At 37.0% G+C, this 13620-nt stretch overlaps 1 protein-coding gene across 1 annotated transcript in view; it reads left to right on the top strand.

Moving 5' to 3' along the window:
* Window positions 1-1140: 1140 nt before the first annotated feature.
* The window catches only part of TINAG (tubulointerstitial nephritis antigen), a 98772-nt gene continuing 86292 nt past the window's right edge, over window positions 1141-13620 (top strand). The window contains exons 1-3 of the mRNA XM_004267771.1: window positions 1141-1586; window positions 9692-9755; window positions 10381-10470. Coding sequence (XP_004267819.1) covers window positions 1241-1586; window positions 9692-9755; window positions 10381-10470 — 500 coding nt within the window. The 5' untranslated portion in view covers window positions 1141-1240. The remainder of the gene's footprint in view (window positions 1587-9691; window positions 9756-10380; window positions 10471-13620) is intronic.

Genomic DNA, 13620 nt, shown 5'->3' with positions numbered 1-13620 from the left:
ATGATGTAAAAGTAAAATGACAAAAGATAAAGAGACTTGCACTGGTTTATAGCCTGAGAGGAAGGTGCCAGAAGAAAGGGAAACAATGAAAATAGAAGTGTGAGTCAGATAATTTACAGAGCAAAGTCGGGGAACAAGTTCGAATGGTTGGCAATATGGATTAACCTTGGAGAGGAAGGCACTCATTTTATAGGAAAATAACTGAGGACCAGAGAAGAAAATTGTGAGCCCAAGATCATAAAGCCAATTCAGCAGTAAGCTCAGGGACAAGAGTCCAGGTTTTCTGATCATCAAGAGAAGTCCTTTCCTCTAGGCAACCTGGCCACTCTTGCTGAATCATCGTCTGCTGGTTATTTATCCACAACCCAAAGGGAGTTATTATAGTTAATGAATAAATACGGTATAGCAAACTGCACAGCTTTACAGAAACACGAAAGACATCTTGACATTTGAGTTTCCTTCACAACTGCCCCCTACCCGCACCCCCCGCCCAAGCTCTTTAGCACACAGGATTGACTTTTCTTGACTATAAGCTGCTTTTCAGATACTGCAGATTCCTGCATTGATGTCAAGTAGAGATTCAGGTAGAGAAAACTAAGGTCACCATCAGGGAATTTCTAGCTGAATTAGGCTCCACTAAGCCTTGAAATCAAAATGCTTCTGGTAGGTGACTGGGGTACACATGGAAAAATCAAGCCAGTGTGTGACTGGGCATGTGTTATTGTTATGACAGATCCTAGCAGACAACCTCAGGAGAGATTGGAGTTTAGTTGCAGTGCAAGTAGGTGATGAAAAATTGTTTTTGACTTTTGAATTCCCTACACTTTGCCAGTAGTTATTACAGCCATAATTTGGGCCATGTGTATTCCAGAGAGGTTTTTGATTTAAGAATCTAGATTATTTTGGAAGCAAGCAATATTCAATATATCATCTATACCTAAGATTTTTAGGTATTTATTTTCATGGCGATGGACATTTTTTTCTCATTATATTAAATATAAAATTTAAACGTTGGAGGAATGACAATGGTCTATTTCTAACACTTACCTTATCTTGAGCAAACATTGAAATTCTTGATTAATGTTTAACTACAAGAAATACACTCAGTTCAAGTAAAGGATCAGTTTCAGGATTCAGACTGAGTTGTCTTGATGATTAGAATTCAGGCTCTAAGGAGAAGCCCCAAGGCCAAGGGTATTGAATATAATAGCAAGTGGCAGCCACACCTGACCTCTGGAGAATGTGGACTGGATATAAGATTTTAATCCTTTCTTATCTCACCACAGAAATTTGGATGGAGAGACAGTATTTATCTCAAAGAGAAGTGGACCGAGGAGCTAATTTCACTAGGAATCACACCATTTTGGAAGGTACTCGATTCAAAAGAGCCATTTTCAAAGGGCAATACTGTAGAAGTTTTGGTTGTTGTGAAGACAGAGATGATGCCTGTGTGACTCAGTTCTATGAGAGAAATGCACTGTGTTACTGTGATAAATTCTGTGAAAGGGAGAATTCTGATTGCTGTCCTGATTACAAGTCATTTTGCCGTGAAAAGAAGGGATGGCCTCCTCACACAAAGCCTGAAGGTAGGCTTTGGGAATGTGTTCAAGCATTATTCTAGTTCATAACAAGATCTGTCCAACTTTCTTTTTCTTTCTCTTTCTCTTTCCTCCCTCCCTCCCTCCCTCCCTTCCTACCTCCCTTCCTTTTTTAAGTTGAAATGAAAAATGAATATTTCGATCACCAGAATAAATTTCTTAGGATTGTTAACGTGCTTTGGTTTAGATGCCGGTTACACGCATCAGACTAGAGCCTTCAGGAAAGTTCTGCTGTGACAGCCACGAAGGCTGGTCTAGATTCTGTCCTGAATACTCACTCAACTTATATAAAAGTTACTTAAAATTCTTTATTTCTTTTTTTTGTAATATGTATTGACAAGAAAAATATCGCTCACACTTTTTTGAGTGTAACCTCTTAGAGAATCTCAAGTTCACAAGCCTGATCCTCTGCAGATTTACTTACTATTTCATGAGACTATTGGACCTCGTAGCATTAGAACCTATGTTATAGCAATGTCATTTAAACCAGTGCAAAGGCAAAATAAAGTTGGCCACCCTCTCTGCCTAAGTAATACCAAATAGAGTCACGATGTGTGTTTTTGTTTTGTTTCATTTTGCCAATCTGGGGTTTTAAACTATTAAAAACAAAAGAGTGCTCCATATAAGGTAGTTTTAAAAGTCTAAGACTGAGCAAATAAATACAAATAATTCATAAGGAGAATGGTGGTATTTCCTGTATTGGTCTAATTATAGTAAAATGGCTATAGAATCTGAGCAATCGATATATCCAAAATTTGCCAAAAACACAAAATAAAATTCTATTGCTCCACTTATACAGGCAGAAGTGCAGGTTTCCTCGGAGCTATGTCACATGACTTTAAGTGGATGGTGGTGAGTGGAGATTACAATTAGAAGAAAATGTAGGATAAGCTAGGATTTGGTATCCTTCTAGCAAGATCCAGATGCTGACTGTTGCCTTCATTCTCAGTAATGTCATCTTGTTTGTAAAATTGAGGATGTACTCCTTAAAACACACATGTATTATAAGCTTTTAAGTATAGGATGGATAAACAAGGTCCTACTGTATAGTACAGGGAATTATATTCAATGTTCTGTGATAAACCATATGGAAAAGAATATGAAAAAGAATATATATATGTATAACTGAATCACTTTGCTGTACAGCAGAAATTAACACAACATTGTAAATCAACTAATTTCAATAAAAAAAAAATAATGCCAGGCCTTTGTCTTTACCAGTAAACAGTTCAGCAAACATTTATTTCACCCTAAAAAGTGGCAGATAGTCTCTTAGAAATGGCAGACCTAGCCATTCATCAAAAAAATATTCATTGACTTACCTCCACCAGGCCAGTCATTGTGCTTTTGCTGGGGGCAACCATGGGGAAGAAAAAAGACAAGACATTATCCTCATGGAAGTGACAGTCAAGTTATATGTGGGGGTTATAAGATATTTAACAAATTCACTGTACAATTGCAAATTGTGTTAAATTCTTTGAAGGAAACGCTTAGGGTGCGGTGAGAAAGTACATCAGAATATAACATTAACATGTAAAATAATGCATAACATTAGCTTGGGTGGGAGACTTGAGGAGTGAGGAGTGAGGTGACCTGAGGAAGGGCCAGCAGAAAGGGATCTGGGAGCCAGGAGCTTGGTGCTGCCTAGGAATTGGATGGAGGCCACCACTTCCAGAGAGTCATGATCAGTGGAGGGTTGGGGGTGACATAAGATGAGGTTTGAGAGGTGAGTAGAAGTCAGATTTTGCCAGGATTTATAGGCCACATCAAGAGTTTAGGATTTTATCCTGTTATGAGAACTCATTGAGAGATGTTAAATACGAATAGGGTCAGCTTCCTGGAAGTTGAGGATAAGTATTATGGATCAGCTGTGGTGCTTCTGATGTGATAAAACATATTTGAGCTTTTCTTATTTGAATCATGTAACCCATTTGGAAAAGAAATTGCTGCTTCTTCAATGTCCATTTTTGCTTGAAAGCTAGGATTTTGCTAAGACTTTAATTTAGGGTCATGTTTTAGGTAGAACTTATGTTCCCAGCATAGTTTTTATTCCATTCATGATGGAGGGAAGCAATTCATCAGTTTATTTAGTAGCAAATGTTCACAGTAAACTATATTTGCACTCATGAAGGTGATTTTTTTCTTTTGTTTTATCTTCCTTATGAAAGTAGCTGGTTAAAAGAAAATAGCACTACACAATATTTAAAAATTGTACAAAATTAACTAAAATAAATAGAAAATGATATACTATTTATACTATTTTTTTGCCATATAAAGAGACTTTCCTCTGAGATGCTAGTAAAGCATCACTGATTTGTTAAATATTTTTCAGTTATTCACTGATTTATTAAATATTTTTCAGTTATCTACTTACATGGTATTGTCTAGTTCATTCACTAATTTATTAAATATTTTTCAAGTATCTAGTTACATGTTATTGTCTAGTCTCTTATACTGCATTTCTTTTTCAACCTGGGACTTAAACTATGTATATTATCTTAAGGTTTAAAAATATAAATGTGTCAGAAAATAATTAAATAGATATGTACCTTTTGTGTAAATTGGTTTGGACATATGAGCAAACATCTTCCTTCTGGATTTTGTCCCATCTCTGCTGGTTACTTCCAGTCATTGGAGGATTTCAAATGTCAGATACAGAAAACAAGTGATAGAATTTGAAACAGTACCAGAGTGGTTTTTCCAGACAAAATCTCTTGGTGTAGCAGATCTTAAGAAAAGAGTCTAGTGGACCATGTGCTGTGAACAGACCTAACCTAATTTGATTACACACAACTCTTATGTTCACATTGGTAAAAAATGGATGTAAACCACTGACACATTTGAATTGAATGAGGATTATTTATCCCTTCATGACCTCCTTAACCACATTACAATGAAGATAAATCACAGTCCAAATTCTGCCGTGCATACTGTTACAAAACTATATACTGGTAAGGAGATATACACTAATCCATAAACCTCTGTAAGCTCCATGAAGTCTCAGGTCCCCATCCTGTTAGATGTTCCCACATCTACCTTGCTTGAAAAATTTACTGGAATTTTCCCATGTGATAATATTACAGAGGGTGTCAGGTTATGATAAATCCTCCTACCCAGTGGCTGGACACAGGACCTTGTAAAGATCAATCCTAGGGCACCAGGTCTAAGAGTGAAGGCTTTTGACCTTAAGAGATACATAAAAACTGTGGAGTATGAGAGTGGGATGTGATTTTTAAGTGTTTTAGCTAATCTACATCAATTTATTGCTGTTAATTTAACCGATAAGAGCTGATTACTTATATCCATTATGCTGATTAACAAGCCACTAATTTTGCCAGTGAAAGCCCATTTCTGATACTCATTATACTGCTACTCTAGTGTTCATTAAAAGATGGATAATGGAATCCCTTGTAGCAGCTTACCTGGAGTCTGACCTTTCAGGATCAGTGCTACTGACCGCCCCTGCAATGCGGACTCCTGATTAGAGCAGGCAACTGCCTTTCCTGAAGTGACATTGAGACCAGCACATTTATTAGAACACTTTATGATGAAGTTATTTTAAAATAAGTTACATCATATTGTCATCTTTTCTCAAATCAAGAGATGGATTTCACTTTCCAAATATCTGATTTGCCTCATTTTTGTATTAATGGCTGTTAAAGTTTCAAAACTCCTTTAATTTCAACAATTTCATCTATCTATCTATCTATCTATCTATCTATCTATCATCTATCTATCATGTCAAGGTGTAATCAGTTTGATTAACTCACTCTGAAGTGCTTTATACATTTTTCCTTGAGGAAATAAAGCCACCAGGAATTTTCTCATCTCTCCATCATCAAAATTTTCAAAGTACCCCCATATTGGTTACTGTTTCCATGGAGTAGATTCCTCCTCTTGAGCTCTAAATCCCACTGTCTCTTTGTGTGTGTGTGTGTGTGTGTGTGTGTGAATATATCATTTATTCAAATGATGTATGGGCACTGTATTAGTTTCCTACTGCTATGACAAATTATCACAACACAAAATAATTATTTTACAGTTCTGGAAGCCAGAGTTTGAAATGGGTCTCACTGGAAGAAAGTCAAGCTGTCAGCAGGGCTGCATTCCTTCTGGAGGGTCTAGGGGAGAATCCCTCTCCTTGCCTTTTCCAGTTTCTAGAGGCTGTCTGAATTTCTTGGCTCATGTCTCCTTCCTCACTCTTTTTTTTTTTTTTTAACATATTTATTGGAGTATAATTGCTTTACAATGGTGTATTAGTTTCTGCTTTATAACAAAGTGAATCAGTTATACATATACATATGTTCTCATATCTCTTCCCTCTTGCGTCTCCCTCCTTCCCACCCTCCCTATCCCACCCATCCAGGTGGTCACAAAGCATTGAGCTGATCTCCCTGTGCTATGCGGCTGCTTCCCACTAGCTATCTATTTTATGTTTGGTACTGTATATATGTCCATGTCACTCTCTCACTTTGTCACAGCTTACCCTTCCCCCTCCCCATATCCTCAAGTCCATTCTCTAGTAGGTCTGTGTCTTTATTCCCACTGTCTCTTATCTTTTCAAAATCTCCACCCTTACAATTGTCCCTCCCTCCCTCCCTCTCTCTCCTCTTCTCTCCTCTCTCCTCTCCCTCTTTCTCTCCTAAAGCATCGTTTCTCCCTTTCTCTCCTGGAGCAATCATTTTACAAAACTATTGATTTAAAAAATGTTTTTTTTTAACTCCCCCAATTTTTCTGCTACCTTTAAACGTCAATCATGTTCTTAAATTAGCATTTTAAAAGAAATATTTTTCATTAAAAACTAGTAGAATCCAAAAGAGGATTCAGGCATTGCTTGGGAGATGGTGCTAGACAGCATCAAAGGTTAATTTCTAACCCTGACTCTGTTTCCATGATGAGGTGGTACCTAACATGGGAACCAAAGTTACAGTCTATGCATTAGGGTGACACAAAATAACTCATTCATTCAACTGCTGGTGAATATAAATTGGTAAAATCATTCTGAAAAGAAAAAAAAAAAGACGATATGAATTAAATGCCTTAAAGATGTCCAAACATCAATTTGGACCCAGAATTTCCACTTCTAGGGACTTTCCCCAAGGAAATAACTAAGAAAGTGAGCAAACATCATTTACAAGATATTCTCTTGCAGGAGGTTAGTAGGTAGTTGTAACTCCCAACTTTGAAAAAACCCTCCCTCAACTCCATGTCCCTAACCAACTATTATCCCATTTCCTTCTTTCCTTTAATGGCAAAAATGTCTGAAGGAAACATTTCACTTCCTGACTCCAAGTCTCTCATCAGCTCATTCTTACAAGACCTTGTTTCCTGCTACTTTACCGAGCTCTGTCTTCGCAGGGTTATTGAAGACTTCCATGTTTCCAAATGCAATATTAAGATGTCTGTTCTTTTCTTGATCCCTCAGTGGTACTCTGTGTAGGTGACAACTTTTGCTTGTTTGGAATACTTTCTTCTCTTACTTTTCAAGACTCTACCCTGACCTGAATTCCCTTCTTTCTCATAGGTCACTCCTTCCCTGTTTCCTCTTCTGAATGTCTGTTAGCTACAGAGTTTGAGCTCAGTCCTGGACGTCTTTCTCTTACCTACAAACCCTCTCTCAAGCAGCCTCTTATGTAGTCTCAAGGCTTTAAAGATATGTATGTTGCTGGCTCTCAAATTCATGCTCCAATCATGACTTAACTCCGAATTTCCATTACTACTCTACTTGATATTCTCCATTAGGATGGCTAACCTAGACTTAATCTAAATCTAAAATATGCAAAACAGAACTCTTGATTTCTTGCCGTAAGCCCGTTCCTTATTTCAATATTAGCTTCACAGCCTCTCTATGGTTCAGGCCAAAATCCTAGTGAGACACCCTTGATTCCTCTTTTTCCTCATTCTCCAAACTCAATCCAAGAGCTAGTCCCATTTGCTTTGCCTCCAAATTATGTTCATCCACTTCTCTCCATCCTCATCAGTATCATGGAAACCCTTTAGCCAGCACAACAGGAGTGACGAGGACAAAGATTATGGAAGAGAGATTTTGGATAAGGTCTTATAGGTCATTGTAAGAAGTTTGGTTTTATTTTAAATTTGATGGGGAATAACTTGAGGATTTTAAGCAAAGGGTGAAACAATGTAGATTTTAAAAGATTTCACTAAATGCTGTTCAGGGGATGAGGGATACACTGGAGTGGGGAAGAGTAGAGGAAGGGAGTGGACTGCGTTTCTGCATTGTGTAGAAGTTGATGCTTCACTTTGTTAGCACCTTGGCCAGACTCAAGTGAACAGATTATGGTGTTTGTTCAAGAGGCCAACTCTCAAGTGAGATTACAGCAAACATTGTTTCTTATAGTCAACTCTGACTTGATATTAAGGAGGGAAGACCAAGAAATGGAACTTTTGCCAACACTAGACATAGTACTAATGATCTTGGGTGGGTACGGTGATAACATTCTCTTTACTTCAAAATTAATAGCTGGGGTACAGGTTAGAGAAGGGACATCTTTTTTTTCCTTAGGACCTTTGTGATTTCTCGTCCCTTTATCTATATAACTGGTATGCTGGACAAGCAACATTCATCGGTTTTGATTAAAAACCAGGTTTGAGAACATATATATGTATAACTGAATCACTTTGTTGTACAGCAGAAATTAACCCAACATTGTAAATCAACTATACTTCAGTATAAATTTTTAAAAATCAGCTTTGATTTTACCCCTCATCTCCTTTAGAACTAGTCAAGGAAGTACTTCCCTTGACTTTGAATAAAACTTGAATTGTTGCATGAATTTTCTGTTGCTTTCTTAGGTAGTAAAAATTCCAGGGTCTTTGTAAGTTACAAACATAGAAATTCATTTACAAAAAGTGTTTAATCCTGGGTAGTAATTAAAACTCTGAACTTGATTTAAAGTTAAATCTTTCCCCTCCCCTGTGGTTCAGGAGAGAGGTGGTTTCCTTCTCTCTTCTTGTGAGAGTGGAATGTCAAAAATCCATAGAAAAGAGGTGGATAGATGCAAATACAAGGAGAGTTTTAGATTCATTAAGCACAAGATTGAACTGTGAGAACACAGTGCATGTTGAAGAGGGGCACTTGTAAAATATTTCCTGTGAAACAATTTTTGGAAAAATCGGAGGATAGCTAATTTGTAAGTGACTTTTGTGACATTGTGGCTGGTGGTTAAGCCAGGTCCCTTGGAATGCTTTCTAAACATGTAGACTTCCTCCTATGATTGTATGAATAAAAAGTTAGAATTCATTTTATTTAACTAGGGGCCATTGTTGTGATCTATCAGTGACATGTCTCCATCAAAAAAGTTTTCACATGACAAAGGAGTGAATTTTGCTACCTTTGCTAGTTCAGCATGCATTTAAATTTGTGTAAGTTATATTTTCAAAAGGGATTTAATTTGTAGCCAGGGTATTATTTTCACCATATTTTACTGATTGGTTTTCATATAATGATAATTCACCATTCATCTCTTTGGAGTAGTTTATAGAGTCTGGTAAAATAGCAACGAGTTTTGGTTAATGGTTGAGAAACATTTGGACTTGGAACACAAAGGACTGGAACCGTATAAATTTTTCTCCTGATCTAAATTTTGAAGAAAAAATAGAGTTTAAAAAAAAAAATAGAGTTTATCTTTGTAAGGTGAATTCACTGAAATAGCTTTATATTTTGGTCCAACACTTTGAGCTCCTTCCTCTAAGCATATGTAATTAATCATATTTACATATGAGAGTTGATTAGATTTTTAAGATAAGAAATGCCATAAATTAATTCAAACACTGTTTTACTGCTTACTTACTTGAATACATTATTTTTTTTGAGTGCATTTAGTGATCAATACCTCAGTAATCTAGTTTTTATGCTTTACAAATCCTCTCAGTTGGAACAAACACAATGTAAAGATAGAAGCTTATGGAACAAGCCCATAAGAATTCGATATACAAACCTTGACACAAACCCTATGTGGATTTCCTTCAGATGGGCACCAAATTTTTTTGCATATTTGAAAAAACTAAATACAATTTTAATTTACTTATTACTCAATTTAGAATTTTGATTTGTTTACATGGTATGTTGACAGGTTGCCACAGAGATGGTCAACGTTATGAAGAAGGATCAGTAATTAAAGAAAACTGCAATTCCTGGTAATGAATTTAAGTGGCACAGAAGTGCATTCTACTGTCTGTGTATGTTTTCTTCAAAGGACCATTTGTGAAACAAAGCATATATTTAAATACAGATAGAATCATAAGTCATAAGATATCACATACCCATAGTTTTTATAAGCATATTTAATTTTAATAAATGTTTAAAAGCTAATCATGAATATTTCTTTTAACGTTTGAGTTTGGTGTTTGTGACAGTGGCCTGCTTTCACAAACCTCTTAATTTTAAACATTCTGATATACTACAGGAAAATCATGTGTTCTTGAACACAGTAACTATATAAAACAAAGCTGCCTTGAAATTGATTATCCTGCAAAAAATTTACAATTACAAATGTGTCGAATCTACTGTCTCCATTGTCTTATGTTTTCAAACTCCAATGACTCAGTGATCATTTCATTTATTAATTGCCTGAAGTGGAAGATATTGAGTGGTAGCTAATGCACGTGTTGTGATTTATTTTTGCCAAGAATTAAATAGTCATATGGTTAACATTAGTCAAAAATATCTTTTATGCCTTAACAAGGTGCAACTCTGGTTACTAATTTTATAAGTATACTCCCTAAAGACCAGACCACTTTCATAACTTTTGTATCTTTACAGCACCTGCTCAGGACAGCAATGGAAATGTTCCCAGCATGTATGCCTTGTTCAACCAGGATTAATTGAACATGTCAATAAAGGAGACTATGGGTGAGAGAAATCTTGCTTTCTAGGTTTTTTGGCGCCTCCCCCCCTCATTGCCCCTCAGGTTTCAAACAATGTATTTCCTATCATTTCCTTCTAAAAATTATCATTCTTTCAAAAACAAAAAAAAGAGTGGGTGAGAAATGGGGAGGGTGGTAGAAAGGCATGTGAAATTGGAATGAACAGAGGGGAACATTAAATGATTAAAAATTAAAATGCACAAAGAGGAAATATAGAGCATGGTCTTAAATTGTTTAGGAAGGAGCAGTGTCAAGGTGTGAGTGAGGCTAGTAGGGGGAGCTTTAGTTTAAATAAGTATTCAGGCAAAATCAGGAAGTAGGCAAACAGGTTCATTCATGTTCATCATCTTTCCTTCCGGTGCTGCCCTGACCCAGCCAATCATATGCTCATCTAACCTGGGTAGACTCCGACCTTCAGAAAGCAGTATTTTATCTCGATGATCCCCCAAGCGACCAGTACATCTAGACAGCGTCATCGACATGACTGATATCTAGCCAATTTCACTCACGGTTGAGTAAAAAGACTGGTTGAGCCATTTTACTTTGCTAATAAGCAGAAGCTTGAACTGATTGACACTTAAAGGAAGTAACTGTTTGATGCGCTCTGATAGATTAATAAATTAAGTCACTTTTCCACTTACATAGAGGGAATTAGGTGTAAGTGCTGACACTGGCTTTCTTTACTGAACTGAAGGGGGAAGGGATGGGCCAGCTGTTTTCTGCTTCAGGGTTTCTCCACTGTCATTGATCAAATTTCTATACACCCTCGAAAACATTTTCTACCTTCAGGAAAAGATTTCACGTGAGAAGACCTATTGTCAAGCAACTATAAAAGTGAAGTCATCCTGAAATGCATTTTTAAAACATAGAAAAAATCACTTCTTGCTACACCTAAGACATATGTTTCCCAGGACAGTGGGGACACTAATTTTCGATGCACCCAGAGTATTTTCTTGGAAGACACAAAAGACACTTGGAAGTCACATTTGTTGATATTAATATTCTTAAACCATTCTCAACTCCTCTGTGTGTGTGTATGTGTTTTGACAATATTTTAGGTGATAATATGATGACATTTTAAGTATTTCTAGGGAAAAACAATTATTTTCTATGGCTAAGTGATATTTAAATCATTAAAAGGACATGAGAGTATGTGTCATCATGAGAGATTATCTGAATCAGGTTCCTAAAAGGATTCAAATGCTTGAGCTAACAAGCACACACTTCCAAGAAGCCAAGATAAGCAGGCAAGCTTTCCACTGTAACAAAACCCAGGAGAAACCACAGTCTAAAGCAATGTGGAAAGAAAGTCATATAAGAGTACAGATCTGTTGGGAATGCTGCCTTCCTTGGAAGGAAGAATTTTCTTTCCATCATTTGTTTATTCTGAGAGTACTCTAGGTCAATTTAAGAGGCACAGGATTTGCCTTTTAGTAGCAAACATAGATGACTTGAAAAAAAAAAGGTGAAGTAAAATTGCAGCAAAAGAAAATATACTCAGATCAAAGAAAAAAGTTAAGTAAAAGAGACAAAGTATGAAGAAAAGGAGTAAAACTAAAATTATTTACCAGGGAACAACAGGAGGGAGTGTAGAAAGTCCTTGAATTTAAAAGAAAGTTCTAGGGCTTCCCTGGTGGCGCAGTGGTTGAGAGTCTGCCTGCCGATGCAGGGGACATGGGTTCGTGACCCGGTCTGGGAGGATCCCACATGCCGCTGAGCGGCTGGGCCCATGAGCCATGGCCACTGAGCCTGCGCGTCCGGAGCCTGTGCTCCGCAGCGGGAGAGGCCACAACAGTAAGAGGCCCGCGTAACGCAAAAAAAAAAAAAAAAAAAAAGAAAGTTCTAATTCTCAGATATTTACTGTTCCTGATGTTCAAGTTGTTTTCATGTATGAAAATAGAGTCATATTATAGCATTCAATGCCTATTTTAAGAGCCTACATACAAATATATACAGCCTTTGCTTTAAAACATTTATTTCTGGCATCTTGGTAGTATTTAGATCCAAATCTTTATTCATTCTGCATAGCCCACTTCAGTGCTTATTTATTCCCTGTATTATGTTGTAATGCAATTAATATTGACAAAACATGTGTTTCCCTTTTGGCACTGCTGAGGATACAAATAAGTAATTTCTTAGAGGAATTTACAATCTAGCTGAGGAATCCACATATCATAACTTTGTAAAAGGATTTCTAGTGATAGGGCAGTTATAAGTGGCAAATTAGTAGCACAAATAATAATCAGCAAGTTAGTGGAACAAAGGGAGAGAGAGAACAGTCTCAGTTTATCAGATGCTGTGAAACAAACCACTTCAGAATTTAGCGTCCTGAAAGCACAAGCTTTTTATTTGTTCATACCGGCAATTTGGGATGGACTTAGCTGAAGCTCTTTTCCTGGTCTCTCCTGGGGTTACTCATGTGTCCACAGACATCTAGGGCCTCAGCTGGGGCTGCATTGTCCAGGTGGCCCCCTGCCCATTTCTGGTGGTTGGTGCTGGTTGTTGGGGGGCCCATGTGCCTTCAGCAGGACAGCCTTGGTTTCTTCACATAATGACAGTGTTCAAGCAGGACATGAGTGGAGGGTGGAAATGGCCTCAGGTGAGGCCAAAGCTTGAAATTTGCACATTGTCAATTTCACTGCTTTCTACTAGGCAAAGCAAGTTACCAGGCCAGCTCACATTCAACGGTTGGAAAAATGGACTCCATCTCTTGATGGAAAGAGCTACAAAGAAGAATTTGTACCCATTTTTAATCCATCCTATCTCTAACCCTGATTTTCTTATGAACTCAAAGTCTATAGACTATCTATTGAATAAGTTGACTTTGATTTCTTACTGATTTCTCAAAGTCAAAAATACTCCAAACCAAAAGGATTAACCTTTTGACTTGTCCTTGGTTACTGGCATCCCCCACTACCATGTCAACTAAGCCAGAAAATCTGAAGTTAGTTTGAGGCTTCTTTCCTCTTCACTCTCAGTCACTACACTCTTGTAATTCTCACAAAGTTTACTTTAGAAATGTATTTCCTTTATTCTTATGCTATATTCTAGTGCATTTCTTTATCAAGCCTAGTTTGAAATGACCTGACTTTACTCTCTGTTTCCAGTCTGACCAAATTCCAACCAATCCTTTATA

The sequence above is a fragment of the Orcinus orca genome, chromosome 10 (genome assembly GCF_937001465.1).
Source record: "Orcinus orca chromosome 10, mOrcOrc1.1, whole genome shotgun sequence".
Taxonomy (NCBI): domain Eukaryota; kingdom Metazoa; phylum Chordata; class Mammalia; order Artiodactyla; family Delphinidae; genus Orcinus; species Orcinus orca.
The sequence above is the reverse complement of the archived record's forward strand: the minus strand, read 5'-3'. Positions and strand labels throughout refer to the sequence as shown.